Raw genomic sequence first — 21,244 nt, 5'->3', positions numbered from 1 at the left:
TTTAAACTGATCAAATGTCATATCTATCATACAATGATCATTATATATATGTTTTAAACTTGAAGAATCTTGTTTAAACAAAATCAATAAATTTGAATTTTCACGAATTAGTTGTTTAAGAATAGAAGAGTAGCCCTGAAATATGAAAAAACAATCTGTGTTTGTATGTCTACCATGTGTAAAATAATCTCGAATAATTGATTGATTGTGACAAGGAATATCGTCGAAGATAATAACAGAATTTGGTTTTATTTTATGAGGTGAAATAACATTTTCATCATTATCATATTCAAAATAACCAATTTCTTTCATAGGTTCTAAAAGTTGTCTTAAATATTTATATTTCGGTTGATCTAATGATTTTGAATATATATAAACATTTTCGAACCTAATACCATTAGGATGTTCAAGCAATGTTAGCATAACATTAGTTTTACCACTTCCACTACAACCAACAATTAATCCTCTTTTCGAGCCACCACCAAACAAAGCACCATGTTTCCTAAATTGTTTGTGTGAAACTTTTTCATCATGGTTCTTAATAGGTAAAGAGAATTTTTGTTTTTCAATCTTCATTTTTAAAATTACTAATATATTCCATTGTGTGTAAAAGTATTTATACCCTAGCAGCAATAGTTTATTTTTAGTATTTAAATACGTTTTAATGATTGTACATCACTCCAGTGTGAACAAAACTATAAATAGGAGACGAAAAAAAGGTTTTGGTTTAGTAAACAAATTAATTACCAAACTTCCCTTCGAATTTCACATACCAGGATATAACTACTGTGGACCGGGTACAAAATTGGAGAAGAGAATAGCCAGAGGGGATATTGGTATAAATCCATTGGATGCTGCTTGTAAACAGCATGATATAGCATACTCTCAATCTGAAGATTTATTAAAAAGACACGCATCTGATAAACTGTTAGGAGATCAGGCTTGGAATAGAGTAAAAGCTAAGGATTCTTCAATCGGTGAAAAAGTAGCTGCATTAACTGTTGCTGCCATAATGAAGGGAAAACGAAAGCTTGGAATGGGTATAAAAAAGAAAAAGGATAAAAAAAGTGGAAAGCTTAACATGAAGAAAAAACGTATAATTCGAACACCTGAAAAAATTGGGGGACTTTTACCACTTTTGCTCCCAATATTGGGAGCGTTAGGTGCACTAGGTGGAGGTGCTGCAGGAATTGCCAAAGCAGTCAACGATGCTAAAGCATCTAAACAGCAGTTAGAAGAAATGCATAGACATAATATTGCAATGGAGGATGTTTCTAAGGGAAAGGGATTATTTATTAAACCGTATAAGGGAAAAGGACTTTTTATAAAACCGTATAAAGGTGGTAAACTTGGTATAAAAAAAAAGACCAAAAGATTAACATAAGTTTTCCACGTAGACCGCTTACAAATATTGACATTATTAAGTATGTAAAGGTAATGAAAATTCCTAATTTCAGAGGTGTATTTATGCTTGATGAACTTCCAAATACAATATCTTTAAAAGAGTGTGGTGTTGTTAATTTAGACAGGAAGCAAAAAAAGGAACACATTGGACTTCATACATTAAAAATGATAATCATGTTGTATACTTTGATAGTTATGGAAATTTAAAACCACCTCTTGAACTTTCAAAATATTTTAATTCAAATGGTGAAGTGAAAGTATTTTACACATATGAAAATAAACAAAAAAATAATTCATACAACTGCGGACAACTTTCTCTAAAATTCTTAAAAAATAATATATAAGCTAACAACATGTAATAAAATAGCATTTACACAATGTCTACAACAATAGCAATATCAGGAAACAGTTCAGTTTTATCAGCTGATTTCAATCCACCTATATATTTGGATGATGAGAAACAATATTTCTTAGGTTTAGCAGATTTTGAAACTTTTATGACTATACCCAATATAGAAAAGGGTCACAATAAACTTTATATAGGTGATAAAGTGATTGTTATTCCAGATGGAACTTATGATATAATTGATATAGAAACCTATATAAAAGACAAAGTTAAAACTGTGTTTGAATATGAAAACGTTGCTTTTTTATTAAAACCTAATACTAATACCCTGAAATGTACCTTAATGTGTAGCAAACAAATTGATTTTACAAAAGATGATTCAATAGGAAAAATACTAGGTTTTAAAAGTAGAATCATAGAAGCGGATAAAGTAGATCAATCAGATAATGTTGCTAATATAAGTAAAGTCAACGCTATTTGCATTGATTGTAATATCTGTGTTGGTTCATTTATAACGGAAAACCTGTTCATATTATTCACCAATTTTATCCTGCTGTAGCTCCAGGGTATAAAATAGTTGAATCTCCTTTACCCATATTATATTTTCCAGTCAGCGTTAAAGCAATTAACAACATTACAGTAAAAATTGTTGATCAAGACGGAGATCTTATCAGTTTCAGAGGTGAGACTATTACAGTAAGATTACATTTAAAAACAAACGGTTTATAAAATGGTTGTTAGATATAATAGAGGTAATATAAATTATTCTCCAGTTATTATTCCTAAAAAAATCAAAACTTATAAAAAGAAACTGACACAAAAATTATTCAGTGTCAAATCCAACACCAATCGATTAACACGAAAAAATCATAATTTTCTAAAATCGCTAGGTTTTAAAGTCTTAATATAATGAGCATATTAAATGTAAACGAAAAGTTATATATTGATAACTCTATTGTTAGTTCAGAATTACATACCTATCAACCATACATTTCTTCAAAATTTGATTATAATGATGAAATACGTATACCAATCCAAGAACTTGATGCTTACACTCTACCATCAGAAAGCCTACTTTATATCGAAGGAAAGTTAACAAACACAGAGGGAAATTATACAAAGAGATTGCGATTTACAAACAATGGTATAGCTTTCTTATTTAGAGAAATTCGTTATGAGTTAAATGGTATTACTATTGATACCTTAAGAAATGTAGGACTAGCATCAACATTAAAAAGTTATCTATCCAGTAACACAAATGAAAGTTTAAAACTGCAAAATGCAGGTTGGTTTCCACACAGAAAAGAAGAGGATAGAATTTTAGTTGATGATAATGGAAAATTCTCCGTATCTATACCACTAAAACTGCTAATGGGATTCTTTGAAGATTACAGAAAAATTATAATTAACATGAAACAAGAGTTGGTTCTTATTAGATCTAATAATGACTTAGATGGAGTTTTCTTTAAGGATGATGTAACAACTCCATCTACAACTGTAGAAACCCCAAAAGTTACTTTCGATAAAATCTATTGGAAAGTACCACATATTTCAGTTGATATACCACAACAACTAGCACTCACTAGAATACTGGAGTCAAATAAAGATATACTAATTGGATTTAGAAGTTGGGAACTTGTTGAATACTCTTCCCTAACTGAAACAACACGACACACATGGCCTGTAAAAACAACTAGCAAACTGGAAGCTCCCCGTCATGTAATAATTGCCTTTCAAGAAAATCGAAAAGGAGATGTTAAAAAAGATATGAGTCAATTTGACAATGTAGATTTAACAAATATTAGAATATTTTTAAATTCCGAAAGGTATCCTTATCATGACTTATATTTAAATTTCAAAGAGAACAAATATTCATCTTTATATGAAATGTTTGCCAATTTTCGTTATTCTTATTATGGTACTTCTAATGAACCCATTTTTAATCCTGAGAAATTCAAGGAGATTTCACCAATTGCATATATTGATTGTTCTCATCAAAAGGAAACGCTTCAAACGGGTTCTGTTGTAATGAGAATTGAGTTTGAAACAAACAGTGCAATCAAAAAAGACACATCTGCTTATTGTCTTATTTTACATGATAAATTATTTAGTTACAATCCTTTAACAAAGATTGTCAAACAATTATAAACTTTTACCCCCACCCTCATAGATTTAATATAAATAAGTAAACATAGTGTCTGTAGTAGTAGATATGTCATCAACACTTCAACTAGAAATACAAAATTTTATTTTTAAAATACAAAAATTGAAAGAACAAATTGCAAACTACTCAAGACAAAAAAGTTTAATTAAAAAGTTTAGTGAACTAAAAATATGAGGTTGATTGTGGATATACAAGGATTTAAAGATGAGAAAAACACCTTTTTACCTAAAGAACTTGCAGCTTTTGATGGACATAGAATATCACATTATATCTTTAAGAAACCCTATCCATTAGACTTTCTGTCACCAGAATGTCACAGACAGGCGGTATGGTTAATGAAAAACCATCATTGTATCAACTGGAATGATGGATTTACACCTCACCATTATTTTTCAAATATAATTGAAAAACTCACTGAAGAACCTGAAGTGGAATTTGTTTATGTTAAAGGAACTGAAAAAGCAGAATTTGTAAAGAAATATTCCAAAAAACCAGTGATTGAAATAGATGAACAACCTGCTTTGCCTATCGGAACACCAAAATGCTTTTATCATTCTAAGTCAACTTGTATGTGTGCATTATCAAATGTTTTATATTTGTATGATAATTTTTTTATGAATGAATAAAAATCTATATAATATTTATAACATCTTTTATTATTAAAATATAATTTTAACTAAATTAGTACTTCTACATCAACTAAGTTATTGGATGAATTATCCGGGTTAACTAAATTGCTATTTATGTTAGTGTTTACATCGTCTGTTACTTGTTCGTAAGGTATTCCCCGATCTTTAACAAATTTATTTAAATATGTTATTTGATTTATAAAGCCTAAGTCTATCATTACAGAGAATAATTCTAATGTATCATAATTTTCATAATATTGTGCACACGCACTCATTCCTTTTTCATATTTACGAATCATATCATAATATATTTTTTCCATCTGCCTAAGTTTTTGATAAGTCTCATGAAATGATTCATAAAATTCTTGATGAATACATATTACTGAACTAATTAGTTCAATATTCTCACTTGACATTTTTCACCTTAAAACAAAATATAGTTTTTTAAATATTTCGGAGCACGATATTGACGAAGAGGTCTATGTTTTCTTGATATTGTGCTTCTAACTTCTCCGGGTTGTTGTAACTTGTCTTTAAATCTTTGAAGTAACTGATCTCTAGCGTCATCCAAATGGAACCGCTCGAACACCTTTAAAATTTCTATTATAACTTTTGAATTCTTCGTTACTCTCAGGTATGGAACAATGTGTGTTAGTTCACTTGCAAAATATGTATGTCCCAATGCACATATGAACTCGTAAAGATTAATCCTTTGTAATAGAAAATCAGCACAAAACTCAGTTATCCTATGACAATCTTGTTTGAGTGGAAAAAATAAATCTTTTTGATTAATTAAAACTATTCGATGAGAAACAGTTTGATGGAAATCAGTATATTTTTGAATCAGCTTTCTAACAACATTAGTTATTTTTTTCTTATTGTATTGCATCACTCTTGATAAATAAGAGATTCGCTTTACTTTCTTCTAAAGACCTACCTTACTAGCTATATATGACTAGGTGAATAAAGTGGGGATGAAAGTAGTAGGAATATTTTTGAAATGTATATTATATTAGTGAGAGGAGGAGGAGGAGGAGTATAATGAGGAGGAGGGTCTCTCATATATTATCTACTACCTTTAATTATTAATTTAAATTTATTTTATTAATTATTAATTTTTCATCTAACGCATAATTATTTTTTCTTTTTTATAATTAACAAACAAAAATTTATTATAAATCATATTAGGTATGCGTAATAATACAATTTTTATAATATGCTAACCTTTATTTTTTATAAATAAATTGCATATTATTTACAAAATTTGTTTATAATCCCAAATAAATAATATAATTTTTAATCAGTATCATTATTTATAGTCGATAATTACCACGGTTAATATAAGTAATATCTACTTTATTTATACTTAACAAACCATTATTTAACCTAAAGAAAATATATATGAAATATTAATAATTTCCAGTTTGCTACTAATAAAGGTATATTTAAATAGTTTTAATTGATCAATTGTTTCTCCATAATAAAATTTTATTCCGCTATATTTCAATCAACCAATTATTAAATGTTAATAAGTTTAGTGAATTATAAATAGGGTGTTTTCTCAGTGATGTGAGCTTTATCCTAAATATTTATTTCTGTTTTTTTAGCAAACATGTTTTATTTTAGAATCCACATCCACCAAAACACATTCATAAATACTTAATCTGAATTCACACCATACATGAGTATGGTTTTATTATCTTATTCAACTAGTAAACGTGTTTCAGACAATTTTGGTCAATTCTCATCCCAATATAGTTCAGAGATTGCTAATATTACACGTAAGTCAACTTTAAGGAATCTTGTTTGAAATTTTGACTTTCAAAATTTTCCAGCATTTCAAAAAAAGACAATTGAATTGCTAACGCTCATAAAAAACCAAAATACGGAAATTTTGAAAAAACTTGATGGCGATAATTCCACTTATTAGGTATTAGGAAGGGGAGTCGATATCGGGAAGTTGTTCACGTTACACGGTACAATTACGCCTCAATCAGCACCTCCACACGGTACAATTACGCCTCAATCAGCACCAGGGTGCCTGCAGATTGGACCCTGCAAATTGCCACGTGAGTAGGCCGCTTTATATGCAGCAAATCCCCGACAATAAAAAATTATCCGTGCACATAAAAATATAGCAATTACTGTTAGAAGAGCTACAAAGGTCCAAATCTGTTTGGACCAACAGTAATGTCGTCACAGTTCGGCAGAATGTTTACCAATGTTTAAAAAAATGAATGTTTAAAAATGTTGCCAATTCGATTTAAAACTAAATTTGAAACTACACCTTCACCTCATAGTTCAAATATGACCTCGTATACAACAGAAGAAGGTTGTTCAGATTACTCAAATATGCATGAGTTACTTTTTAATTATCAATAATGTTATACTTTACCCTTGGTTTACTTTTCAAAGAGTTTGTTTAATTTTAAGGCCCATCCAATTTTTTATATGGGCCTTAAAACCCGCCCGTGGACCTTATCATCTACTAGAGGGCCTTAACAACCACTAGATAGAGGGCCTTATCACCTATTAAGTACTATATAATATAGCTTACACAACAATAAGTAGATTTAATTAATATATCTTACTGAAAGTTTTATTTTTGTATTTTCCCAAAAATGGTCAAAAAGTGTCGTTTTGGAAGAAAACAATTATCCGATTAGCAGAGAAGGAATTTCCGCTAACGCCAAAAAGAGATCGCAGATGCGTTTATAAGTTTGTAGAAGATAAGTGAATACCACATCGTTTTAATGCGCAGACCCAATTAGCAGGCAAAGACTGGTATAAAGCTTTTTTAAGACGGCACCCCTGCTTAGCGGAAAGAAAAGCGCAATTTATTAATCCAGCGAGGGCTCAAAAGTTGAACCCCGCAATTGTAAATCATTACTTCGATAAACAGACAACAATTTTCGAAGAAACGGGGCTGAAAAATGATCCATCGAAAATTTATAACATGGACGAGAAGAGGTGTCGTTTAACGCTTCATCACCAGCAAACGGTACTTGCTCAGAAGGGAGCTAAGTGAGTTTCTCTAGTTGTTCCAGAGCACATTGAAAATGCGACAGTAGTAGCATGCGCGAATGCCTTAGGTCATGCTATTCCCCCATTGATTGATACTTTTTAAGGGTCAGAGACTTTTTCGCCAACTTTTAGCGATGGACTTCCACATGGATCCTTAGTGGCTATCTCTCCAAATGGATGTATGACGACCCAATTTTTTTTTAAAATGGCTTCAACACTTTGCAAGATACATGTCCGAACCCCCAGTTCTAATTTTTTATAGCGCAGCTTCGCACTTGGACATCACCATCGCAAATAGGGCTGAAGAATTTGACATCCTTTTATTATGTCTACCAAGTAATACAACGCACGAGTTGTAACCTATGGACAGGAGTGTGTTTCGTGCGTATGAACACTATTGGGACCAAGAGCTGCTTTATTATTGGGATAAGCATCCAGAAAGGAAAATGACAAAAGAGCGTTTTTCGGAGGTTTTTACTCCAGTTTAGCATAAGAGTATGTCCATCGAAAATATCGTCAACGGCTTTAGGGCTACTGAAATTTTTCCTTTGAACGGAAATGCAATTTCTATTCAAGCTTTTGCTTCCAGTTTACCGACACATCGTACCATTGAAAATATTGCTCCGAATAATATCGAAAATGAATCCGAATGGGACCCGGAAGATGATCTTTCTCTCGCTTCCTTAAAACAGCTTTGGGCTTCAAAGGAAACTGACCTAAATGGCAATTCTTTTCAAAAACATTTAAAAACACCAGTCAAATCCCCAGAAATTAGTAAAACTCCTAGGAGAAAGGCGCTTAACTATAAAGCACAGAAAATTACAAAACAGGTTTTTAAAGATAGATCACCCTGTATCTTAAAACAAAGTGGGCTATGAAAATATTGTTTCCGGTATCTTTTGTTTCACAAAAAAGTAATACAGTAATGCGAAAACCGCAAGTCTCTATCTGTAATAATAAAGGAGATTAAACCCCTAAAGCCATCGAAAATTGGTCATCCTGTATATGAACGTAACAAAGTGGTATCAAAATTAAATGAAGAATTCAAAGATAACATATAAAATAAAGTGCTCCGTTTAAAATAACGAGGTTGACATCAGTTTCCGGTCCAACCTAAAGTAGCAGGAAGTGGAAAATAAGTTCAAAAATTGTACTGGAATGATATTGGATCACTCACCAAATTTAAAATTAGCCCAATTTTTCTTTCTCTAGATACCTCTCTAACAGGCTGTTTTACATGAATAACCCTTTATATTTTTTTATAATTTCACTTGACAATTATTAACAATATTCCAGAAATGGAAAGAAAAAAAAATGGACCAAAGTACAAAAACCAATTGGTCAATCAAGCAAACAATCGAAACGCCTCATTCACTGGCACGAGTTAATGTTTTTAAACGAATTTATAATTGCCATTTTCACATTAAGGGTGGAAAATTTTTTTCTGAAAGTAACAAAAAAAAGCGAGAACAGATCTAAAAACATTAATTGTCCTGCGCAGTTAATTATTATAATTAAAAAGGAAATAAAAAAATGTTCTCGTTCTCGAGCTAAAAACGTTGATGAATTAGCCAACGAATAGCCCTGTGTAATTGCATTGAGGAATAAACATAACCATTCTATAGACAGAGTGTTGCTTCGTTAACTCAAAGACGTATCAAAGCGGAAACAAAAAAATAAATTTTAACATATTTTGAAAGGGGTCATTCGGTAGCATCTGCATATTACACATATAATTTTGATAAAATGGAACTTGGTAACGATTTCAGCATAATATCTGCAGCAAATTTTACCACCAAAAATGATTTCAAGTACTTGTGGAAAGTTAATTTCGCAAATAAATTCGGCCCCAGACATGAAAATGAAATGCTTTAATTTTTGGAACAAAGTCTAATTACTTCTGATGTGCCACATAAAATTGATAAATTGGGAGAACATTATATAGTTGCACTATGTACGCCAATTATGCAAAGAGTTGGTAAATCGGTGTTACAAAGTTCCAAAATTATGTTTGTAGGTTCCACTGGCAACAATGATGTAGATAACCACAAAGTATATTTTTTTGCAACACAATCTCCAATTGGTGGACTTCCTTTGGGTTGTCGTGTTTCAACGTCCGAGAAAACAGAACTCTTTCACTTAGGAGTCAAGAATTTATTGGAGATATTATCGTATAAATTGACACCCAGCATCATTATTACTGACGATGATTTGAAATAAAGAAATATTTTAAAAGAATTGTTTCCAAATTCAAAACTGCTATTATGCACTTTCCACGTGCTCAAAGCAGTTTGGAAATGGCTCTTGAGTACGAATAACGGCATCGAAAAAGACCACCGCCAAAGCCTGTATAAAATGTTCAAGGCAGTTTTAATGTCATCCAGAGAAGAAGATCTACAAGAAAATATAAAAGCCCTTATAGAAGCTTCCCAAAATTATCCAAGATTTAATAAATATATAGAAAACTATTTGTCCCGAAAGGAATTGTGGTGTTTTTTTTATCGGAAAAATCTCTGGACTCGTGGCACTAATACCAACAATTATATCGAGATAATGTTTCGGCTATTCAAGGACATACCTCTTGAAAGAACTAAGGCCTATAATCTTCCTCAGCTGGTTGATTTTATAACGACTAGTTTCTGTAATTATTATAAACAAAGAATATTGGACGTCATTATAAAATATAAAAAAACTTGACCGAACAAAAATGTTAATATTATTGCCAGATTGCAAAGATGCGAATAAAGAAAACATTACTGAGTTTTCTGGCAACTTTCAGTATTTAGTTAAGAGTGCTTCTGATCCCTCTCTATATTATTTTGTGGATATAAGTATTGGCATCTGTTCATGTCCTGTTGGAAACTCTGGAAAAATCTGCAAACATCAATCAGCAGTCATTGGAGTATTTAAAATTGAATCCGCATGTAACTTAACACTTACCCTTCGAAGCAAAGAAATATTGTACAATATAGCAACGGGAAATGACGCACCACCAAACTTTTTTGTTCCTTTGTTAGAAGTAAGTTGTCTGGAAAAACCCAAGGTCGGACATCTGCCATCTGTTGAACCCTTAAATAATTTTGAAGCAACACCAAGCAATGAACAAATGTTGCCAATTATCCCTAACACTATTATATATACTGTTAGTGTTTAGGAAACTCTCAAAATATATTTAATTTTATATTTTTTAATTTTAAATTCAATATTAATTAATTCTATTATTTGTTGTATACGCATATGTGGTACTAGAGAGGTTATTCCAAAGGGCTGAAACACGCCTGCGTCAATTAACCTTGGACCACAATACACTTGATCGAAAGATCCCGCAAGAACAAAACATCAATCTAACGATAGATTGATTCAACGTGCTAACCGCCGCCGCCGCAAATAACTTTTTTTTAAATCTTCAAAAGTTCCTACCAATTCGGTACCGTTTACTCGTGCGAGTAGTTGTTCCTGATCCAGGTACAGGGTGGCCACCCAGGAGAAGACTACAACCCTCCAAGGTAAGCCGACCTCGTACCACGTGTTTTATTTTAGCAGGAATTCTTATTTTATCGAGTATATTAAAAACAATCAAACATTTATTTATTTCCTTTCTAAACATTGGTCCTTCGTAGCCGGATAACGCAGAATATAGCGAACTTTTGAAAGTAAAAAAAAGTTATTTTTTTTTCTCTCCTATTTTTTTTTTCGCATTTAGATTTTCTATCAATATCTATTTTCCTACATTCATTTCTATAAAAAAGTTTATATTAACTACAGTTATATATTTCTCTAAGATTTAAATTTTCCTTTTTTTTCTCTCTTTTCAATATTATCAGCGCAAGACCGCATCGCCAGTCCCATTCCGCGCCTGGCCATTTTAGATTCCACAGATTTGCGCGATAGCCAACGGACATTCTATCGATGGTCAGTAGTAATTGCGTCGTCTAAGGGAACTGTTCACCAAATCAATAATTTTACTGATAAGCATACGCACTTCAAGTTTTTTTGTTTGTTGTTATTTTTATGTTTATACTACGAGGGAGATTCAAATAAATAATATTATTTTGTACTTTATTTCATAATTTAGTAATTATGGCTGAACAAATACGCTTAAGAAAACTGAAAAACAATAGAAGTAATTCTATTTCAGAGATTCAATATTTATTACAGTTAGCAGAACGTACCAAAACTGATAAAACAGTTCGCAGTTTATTTAAAGTTAGATGTGCTGGACTTATGTTCTCAAAGATGACTTTATAAAACAGCATCAAAATATTATTTCTAGTCTTGCAAATGAAGCTGACACCGATTTAGAACCAGAAAATGTTATAAGAACAGCATTTTTTAATGATTTTTATGTCGTAAAGTCCATGTACGAAGACTTATGCGAAATTGATACTGCAAATTCGCAAAAAATGTTAAATTATTCTATGAATGCTACTACTTCAGGTACTTCTAATGAACATAATTATCATATAAAACCTCCAAATTTAGATATTCCTAAATTTAATGGTGATTATAGAGCTTTTTCTACATTTATCGATCTCTATAATGCTCTGATACATAATAATCCAACATTAACGCCAATAGAAAAATTTCGTTACCTTCTTTCGTTAGTCGAGGGTAAACCATTGGGTGTTGTTAGTAGCCTGCCAATGACTTCAGACAATTATCAAACCACATATGATAACTTTGTTGATCGCTACAGTAACGTAAGATTTCGAGCGCAATCGCATTGGTATGCTATTAAAACTGCCCCTAAAGCTATTCGCGACCAACCTGAATCTCTTAGAAATCTTTTGGACACATTTTCACAAAATCTCGCCTCTTTAAAAAATTTAAATTTTCCAATTGAATCTTGGGACTTCATATTAGTTAACATGTTGTTGGAACGGGTTGATGATGATTTAATAACAAGGTTTGAACTTTCGCTTGCCTCAGGCACAATACCAAAATTTAAAGAATTATTTGAATTTTTAGAAAAATGTTGTAAAACTTATGAATCTCTTAATCTTTCTTTACCTTTAATTAATAACAAAAGATCAAATAAAATTAAATCACCATTACAACCTCGTCGTACTACTTCTCTTTTGGCAAAGCAAACAAAAAATAGTAATTCCGGATCTTGTTTACTTTGTAACGAAATGCATTCGTTATATAATTGTTCAACTTTTTTAAGCAAAACTCCTCAAGAAAGGTATCAGCTTTCCAAAAGGGCACATCTATGTGTTAACTGCTTAAGTAATATTCATTCTACGCAAAATTGTAAATCAGCTATGTCTTGTCGTAAATGTAATCAACGTCATCATACTCTTTTGCATTTTTCTTCAAGTAATATAGAACGCGCCACTCATAGTCCCGAATCAGCTTTACCTTCAACTTCTCGTGAAAATAGCTTTAATAATAAACCTCACTTTTCTGGTACACCTTCTAAAACTGTATTTTCAAATCGCGATGAGAATTCTTCGTTGAATCAGAGCTTCGCTGCGACAGGCTTGTTATCTAAATCTACATCAGTTCTATTAGGAACCGCGGTTATCGAAGTATTAGATAAGTTTGGTATATATCAATCAATGCGATGCTTGCTTGATCCTGGAAGTATGACTTCATTCATAACAGAGAAGTCTGCTAATACTCTTGGTTTACCAAAGGAAAGGGGACTTTATGAAATTCAAGGTCTTGATAATATGGTTACAAACTCCGGGCAAGCTACCGTTACACTTTCATTTCGACCGCTTAATTGTCCGGAATCAGTACTTAATACTGACGCTATTGTTTTACCTAAAATTTGCGATAGCTTACCTACTGCAATTTTGCCAGCTTCTTCTTGGTCTCATCTTAGCAATTTGAAACTTGCTGATCCGAAGTTTTATGTACCTGGTCCTATTGACATTCTGCTTGGTGCTGATGTATACACAAAAATTATCCTAAACGGATGTGTTCGAGGGATTCACGGAGAACCAGATCTTTTGAACACAATTTTTGGGTATGTTCCAATGGGTAAAATAGGTACATTTTGTGAAACGTCTACTGTAACTTCATTCTTTTGTAATTCGCATAAAATTAATACTGATGATATTCTTACAAAATTTTGGGAAGTAGAGTCAGTTCCTCTTTTGCCTATGCTGTCAGATAATGATCTTTTTTGTGAAGAACATTTCTTAAAAACATACCAGAGAAATTCCGATGGAAAATTTGTAGTGCATCTACCATTCCGCGATAACTTTCCTACTTTCCCCGGTATTCGTCAACTTGCTGAACAGCGATTTCTCTCTTTAGAACGTCGTCTATTAAAAGATCAAGAATTGTATAAATCTTATTGTCAATTTATGAAAGAATATCTTGATCTGGGACATATGAAACCTGTCAGTCATGAAACTGAGTTATCTTCCGCTTCGTATTATATTCCGCATCATTGCGTTTTAAAGCCTCAAGCTAGCTCAACCAAATTGCGAGTGGTTTTCAATGGTAGTGCGAAGCTCCCGAACCAAACCTCTCTCAACGATCATTTGTTTACCGGACCCAAACTTCAAAAAGACATTGTTGAACTCTTAATTCAATTTCGCTTTCATGTGTACGTTTTATGTACAGATATTAAAATGATGTATCGCAATATATTGATCACTTCTTCTCAACATCAGTATCAGAGAATTGTTTGGAGATTTTCTCGTAATGACCCTCTTCAGGACTACGAATTAATTACTGTCGTTTATGGTTTATCGCCTTCGCCTTTCTTAGCCTTACGCGCACTTCAGCAATTAGTCCTTGATGAAGGAGCAGATTTTCCCTTAGCATCTCATGCGATTTCAAATCATACTTATGTTGATGACGTGGTTACTGGAGCCACCACTTTCAGTGAAGCTCTCGCCCTTAAAAATGAACTAATAGCTTTGTTTTCTAAAGCTGGGCTTGACCTTAGAAAATGGGCAAGTAACGATCCCAATCTACTGAGTGATCTACCTTCTGACTTTTTATCAACTACTCATATAAATTTTGATGATCCTGAATCATCATTAAAAATTTTGGGTCTTCAGTGGAATCCCACAACGGATAACTTTCATTTTCATTTTAACTCTCTTGACAGACCTTGTACTAAACGAAACATGTTGTCAGAATTAGCTCGTATTTTTGACCCGTTAGGCTTCTTAGCTCCTGTTACCTTTTTTACTAAAACTTTAATCCAAAAGTTATGGTCGTCCCATATGGATTGGGACCAACAGCCCCCTGACGAAATTATCCGTATTTGGACGCGTTACAAAAATGAAATGCACTTGTTGTCTCAAATTGACCTTCCCCGGAAGATCCTATTTTCCGAGTGTGAGAATAGATGTGAGTTGCATGGTTTTTGTGATGCGTCTGAAAAAGGTTACGCCGCAGTTGTATATCTTAGAATTTTGAGAAACAACAAAAAAATAGATGTTCATTTAGTTGCTTCAAAAACTAAAGTTGCGCCTTTAAAGAAGTTAACAATTCCCCGTCTTGAGCTCTGCGCCGCTGTTCTTCTTGCTAAATTACTCGCATATTTAGTACCCATTTTTAAAACTAAAATATCTTTAGATAAAATTATTACCTGGTCTGACTCTAATATTGTTTTATATTGGCTTCACTCTCCACCTAGTCGTTGGAAAACTTTTGTTGCTAACCGAGTACTTATATTCAAGACAAGCTCCCACACGCAACTTGGTTACACGTTGAGTCCAAGAACAACCCTGCTGATGTTGCTTCTCGAGGAATATTTCCATCAGAGTTTGTAAATTTTAGTACTTGGTTTCAAGGACCTTCTTTTCTTCATGATCCTGATGCTTTGTTAGGTTCAACCTTCGCATGCGCTACTCTAAATAGGACTTCCGAAGAAGAAAAACATACTTCTTTTTTCGCCGCTACTTCTGAAGAGAACGTTATTGACCTTCTTTTAGAAAAATACTCTTCTTTCGCTACTCTTCAACGTACCGTCGCTTATGTTTTACGCTTCCTTTTTAATATAAAAAATCCCCGTCAAAAAAGATCGGGTCCCCGCTCTTAACTGTTGAATTAAATGAATCATTTACGTGCCTTGTAAAAAATACTCAATCGATTTGTTTCCAATCGGAATTGATTTCTAAACCTTTTTCTAAACCATTACGTAAACTTAATCCTTTTATTGACGAACAAGGAATTGTTCGTGTAGGTGGTAGATTAAAACATTCAACTCTATCTTATTCTGCAAAATATCCAATTTTACTACCTCGCTCTAGTTTACTAACACGCCATTTAATATATTACTACCATCTTAAATACCTTCATGCAGGATTGCGCACTTTGCTTTTTTTTACTATCTCAATCGGTTTGGATTCTTTCTCCTAAACGAGCTATAAATTCAGTAATTCATTCATGTTTAATTTGTTGGCGATCCAATCCGAAGCCTTTCCAACCGCAAACGGGAAATTTACCGCCGTCTCGCGTTTCACAATTAAAAGCTTTCACACACACGGGGGTAGACTTTGCAGGGCCGTTCTTAATTACTATGAACAGATATAAAGGTGCTAAAACAACTAAAGCATATATATATGTTTATTTATATGTTTTGCGACTAAAGCTATCCACTTAGAATTAGTTAGTAGCTTGTCCACGGAAGCTTTTTTGGGCGCCCTTCAGAGATTCCTATCCCGAAGAGGTCGCTGCACAGACATATATAGTGATTGTGGAACCAATTTTGTTGGTGCTAGTAAAGAAATTAAAACTATGTTTGAATCCGCAGTTGAACATGAAAATATTCAATGGCATTTTAATCCGCCCGCTGCCCCACATTTTGGGGGACTTTGGGAAGCTGGTGTCAGTAAAAACGCATTTAGGTCGAGTAATCGGACAACAAGTCCTGACTTTTGAGGAATTATATACGACCCTGACCTTGATTGAAGCTGTATTAAATTCACGTCCGCTGAATCCCATCAGTTCGGACGTCGAAGACATTAATGCGCTAACCCCTGGTCATTTTTTAACTTTAGAGCCATTGAACAGTTTATCTACGCCAAACTTTACTGCTGTACCAATTAATCGTCTCTCACGTTGGCAACTTTTACAACGATTACATCGCGATTTTTGGAACAGGTGGCATAAGGAGTATTTGCATTCGCTTCAACAACGCTAGAAATGGCTTAATTCCTCTGACGCTCCTTCTCTAGGAACGTTAGTTATTATAAAAAATGAAAATGCTCCTCCATGCCAATGGACCTTAGGTCGCATAATTTCGTTAAGTGAGGGGACGGATGGTGTGGTGCGGGTTGCTCTGGTGAGGACAGCTAAGGGAACTTTGCAGCGTCCTTTCTTAAAGAATTCTTCTATATAGACTGATGGTAGCAAGGCGGCTGCAGCTTCAAGAATAAAGTGCCTGAGAAAGCCCACCATGATGAGGCGAAACGTCGCATAATAAAAAAAAAGTTTCCATTTTCAATTAATAAAAAAAACCTCATACCCAAGAAAGGAAAAAATATATATATGGATGTTTTTATGAAGGACTTTCTGAATATTTCTTTTAGAAGACCTAGAGTTGATACGTGCAAAACTTGCGATTTACTTTTTTAAGTACTGGTCAGCTTTCAATTTATAAGCGAAAACTATGCATATGGAGCGACAACTGCGCAGGGCAGTTGAAAAATCGAATGTTTATTTTCTTATACATATTCTTAGTTGCCAATGGACATTTTGGCACGATTGATCATAACTTTCTAGTGTCCGGCCATTCATTTTCATCTTCAGATAGAGATTTCGCTCTTATAGAGAAACGAGCAAAACGTTCAAAGCTTCAGACAGTAAACGATGTAAGAACGGTGATTGCTGCTGCTCGACCTTCCAGGCCATACGGCTGTTAGATATGGATGAATGTACTTTTTTGGATTTTGATAAGGTATCATCAAAATGCATAGATAGATACATCTAAAATTAGCATTACTCAAGCATCATGGATACATGTAACAAAAGATGAACCAGGAAAAGTATTGCACAAGAAAAATTTCAGTGCCCTAATAGGATGGGAGAAGTGCCGCGTATTGAAAAAGGGTGTGACTCTCCAAAATTTAAAGTCTGCAGAGCTCTTAGCCTTGACTGGTGTTCAGCAAATAAACGAAAGCAAAAAAAAAGCTCTTCGCGTAATGCTCCAGTTTGTTAACCCGGAAAATAGAGCATTTTTTACTTCAATTTTAGACTCTTAATCATGTATTATTTTCTATGGACTTAGATAATTTCTGTTTTTTCTAAACTTATTTGTCTTTATCATGCTTCTTTTTTTTTCAGGAGTGGCAGATAGATTTCAAAAAGGTTGTGTGTGCCACAACTTGTAATGGCGCTAATGTTAAGTCTGGTCGTATTAATAGCTTAAAATATCACATCTACCTGGTTTTGCTCATAGCTTGAATTTATGTGTTACCGATGTCACTTCTTCAGATCAACAATTTAGTGACTTACTAACCAAGTGTAGAAATATTGTTAACTTTTTCAAAAGAAGCAATGTGGCAATGGACCAATTACGGCAGGAACACGATAAAATTAATGTGCCACGTTTAAAATTAATAAAGGATGTAGAAACCAGATGGAACAGTATACTCTTTATGCTGAGAAGTATTATTGAAATCGGAGATCCATTTATAATGGCCCAATGCAAACTAAAAAATGCACCACCAATACCCTTGAAGTTGATGAAATCAACACCGTACATGAATTAATACAGATATTAAATCCTTTAAATGAGGCTACAGTTAAGTTATCGGGTACCTAAATTTAAATTGCGTAATTCCGTAACTGATTGTTCAGGTAAAAAAGCATTTTCTACGTCTTTTAAAATAAATCAGTGTGTCAATAATATCACACAAGAGAATGCTGTATCCTTTCCCAGAAGAGGAGACCTGGATCATCCTCTAACTTTGATGTTCGGCCATCAATGACCTGCATAGCAAGTACAGGTACCTGAGAAAGTTACTACCATCCATGTCTAAAAACTGCCTGAGTGTTTATCTTTGACCATAGGTTAAATTTGTTGGGGGGCAAGAAGGTAAAATATCAAAAATCACATCAGGAGACGAAGATTTAAAAGAGGAGGTTTATAATAAAAGCTTAGCTCTATCTTCAACTACTGCAGTACAAGAAATTCAAAGTAAGTTTTATTTTTATTAATATATATATCTGGAGATTGTCTTGGAGAGAGCAGAAACTTTTTGGCTTCTAAAAACGAAATACCCGATAAGACTACTAAACACACGATACTTTCTTCAATTGCTCAAATTTTTGATCCAATGGGACTTTTGACTCCAGTCACGATGACTGCCAAAATCATTCTACAGCAACTTTGGAAGATTAAAATTGATTGGGACGAATCTATACCTGCGGATCTGCATACAAGTTGGTCCACATATAGAACCCAACTTATTCAATTAAATAAAGTTAAAATTCCTAGATTAGTTCTTTGTGCAAATGCAGTCGAAATACAATTGCATGGTTTTTGTGATGCTGCTCAACCTGGTTATGGAGCATGTATTTTTATACGTTCTTCTGATGCTCTGGGAAATGTTACTTCTAATCTTCTTTGTTCTAAATCCAGAGTATCGCCATTAGCACTTACTACTATTCCAAGACTAGAACTTTGTGGAGCCCTTCTACTTGCTGAGCTCATGAATAGTATTTTGAATTCTCCGAAATTTGATATACAATCTAAGGTATACTGGTGTGACTACACTATTGTACTATCCTGGCTAAATACTTCTCCATATCTGCTAAAGATATTTGTTGCTAACAGGGTGGCTCAGATTCAATTACTTACAAATCTAAAAGAGTGGAGATACATTACAAGGAATTAAAAGTAAGTTTTATATTAATTAATATATTATAGAAAAACTTTCTTTTTTTTCTATTTCTTTAACTATTTTTTTAGGGGAGAAGTACTGCACCATATCTCTAATTTTATACCAACGATTAATGGACTATACATTAATATTGCAAAGCAAGTTACAACAACAACCATTGCCAGTAATCAGTAGTTACTTTTGACTAGCATTTGAAACGACATTTCCCTATGAACATCGCAACACATAGCAGATAGCAACTTTATTGGACCCAAGAATGAAAGCTTTACCTTTTCATAAATCAGAAAACGCTAAAACGGTAAAAACTATTTCAAGAGGCACTATCAGCTAGTGAAGGGCAAAAGCAAAAAAAACAAGATGTAAAACAGCCTAACCTAACCTCCATCAATAAGCAAGCCTTCAACTTCCACTGCAAAAATACCCAAAGCTATCTGGAGAGTTTGACAGAAAAAAAACTTAAATTCTTATTCTATCAAGCAAGCGTTTTCATTATTTAGAACATATGTATACCTAGGTATACAGATACTTAATTGCCGTGTGGCGGTTAATTTACGTAAACGACATAATGTAGGAAGATGGATAATTCAGCAAATAATACTTTTCATAATGGATATTCTTAAATTAAAATAAGGTTCTAAAAACCCAGCGTTTTTAAAATGCTTAAATTAATAGGTAGGGGGATCATCCTAGGGGATGTTTTTGCGTATAAATATCTACTAAAATGCTAAACTGTCTGGCGCGTTCCCTGTGAAGACTGTCTCATGTATTTATTGGTATTTTGTTTTTCTTTTAGTTAAGTATAAAATTACAAATTTGAAACGTCAAAAAAGAGAAGCAACATGTTGGAATGACATTGGAAAAACAATCATCCCAAGAACATCCAGTGGCACCTTCTTCTTTAGGCGGTAATGTTAGTAGCGCTGGTATTTTCACCATTCAAGGTACTAAGCAGGGTACATACAGCACCATTTTTTAGTTAACTATTGTAAATTTTGTTCCAGAAAGCACGGAAAAGACTAGCAGTACCGGCGCAGAATCTAGTACTAGTGCCTTGAATTCGAAAGATGAAAAAGGGAAACATAATTAAGGTCCTTCTAAACGAAAAAAAGTGGAAACAGTTCAACAGACAAACATTGCATGTTATTTACTCTATCTACTACTATCAACACGGCAGTTACCTATTGCTATTAAAAAATCTATTAACAATCAGGTCCTCAAAATGATTGTTAAAGGATATTATCCTCTCTCTACTGTTGACGATCCAGAGTTTAGAGAACTATTACGAATGTTATGTCCAAATTATAGCCTTCCTTCAAGGAAAACGTTAACGGAAATGTTGCTTGATCAAAAATACACTAATCTTAAACAAAAAATTAAATTGGTTTGGAATGGAATTAGAAACGATTGATTATGTCTCCATTAAAACAGACTCTTGGACATCCACAAATAATGAAAGTTTTACTTCTATAACAGCCCATTTCGTTTATGAAGAAGAAAAATCAGCAGTACTGGAACTACGTTCCTATTTGCTTGATTGTTTTTCTTATGGCGAGCGACACACAGCTGATAATTTATGTTCACTTTTAAGAGATAAATTTTTAGAGTGGAACTTGGAAAATAAAATCGCATGTGTCGTAAGCGATAATGCTGCAAATATGTTAGCAGCCGTACGTCAAGGGGGATGGAACTCATTAGGATGTTTTGCACATTCACTGAATATTTTAGTACAAAATGGTCTTAAACAAATGGAAGGTTTGATAGACAAAGTCAAAAGTATTGTGACATTTTTTAAGAAATGTTCGACTGCTCTCGCTAGGCTCAAACAAATTCAAAATCAAATGAATATGCCGGAACTAAA

The 21,244-nt window shown here is 33.2% G+C and overlaps 1 protein-coding gene across 1 annotated transcript; it reads left to right on the top strand.

Moving 5' to 3' along the window:
• Nucleotides 1-2,659: 2,659 nt before the first annotated feature.
• LOC115882494 lies at nt 2,660-3,898 on the top strand. The gene has a single exon (XM_030900570.1). The coding sequence runs from the start codon at nt 2,660-2,662 to the stop codon at nt 3,896-3,898; it is 1,239 nt and encodes a 412-aa protein (XP_030756430.1).
• Nucleotides 3,899-21,244: the final 17,346 nt, after the last annotated feature.

This window comes from Sitophilus oryzae, unplaced genomic scaffold (assembly GCF_002938485.1).
Source record: "Sitophilus oryzae breed Bouriz unplaced genomic scaffold, Soryzae_2.0 scaffold_177_pilon_pilon, whole genome shotgun sequence".
NCBI classification, from domain to species: domain Eukaryota; kingdom Metazoa; phylum Arthropoda; class Insecta; order Coleoptera; family Curculionidae; genus Sitophilus; species Sitophilus oryzae.
The sequence above is the reverse complement of the archived record's forward strand: the minus strand, read 5'-3'. Positions and strand labels throughout refer to the sequence as shown.

Excerpts from the sequence above, each read along its gene's own strand:
- LOC115882494 (XM_030900570.1), top strand. The coding sequence starts at position 2,660 with ATGAGCATATTAAATGTAAACGAAAAGTTATATATTGATAACTCTATT.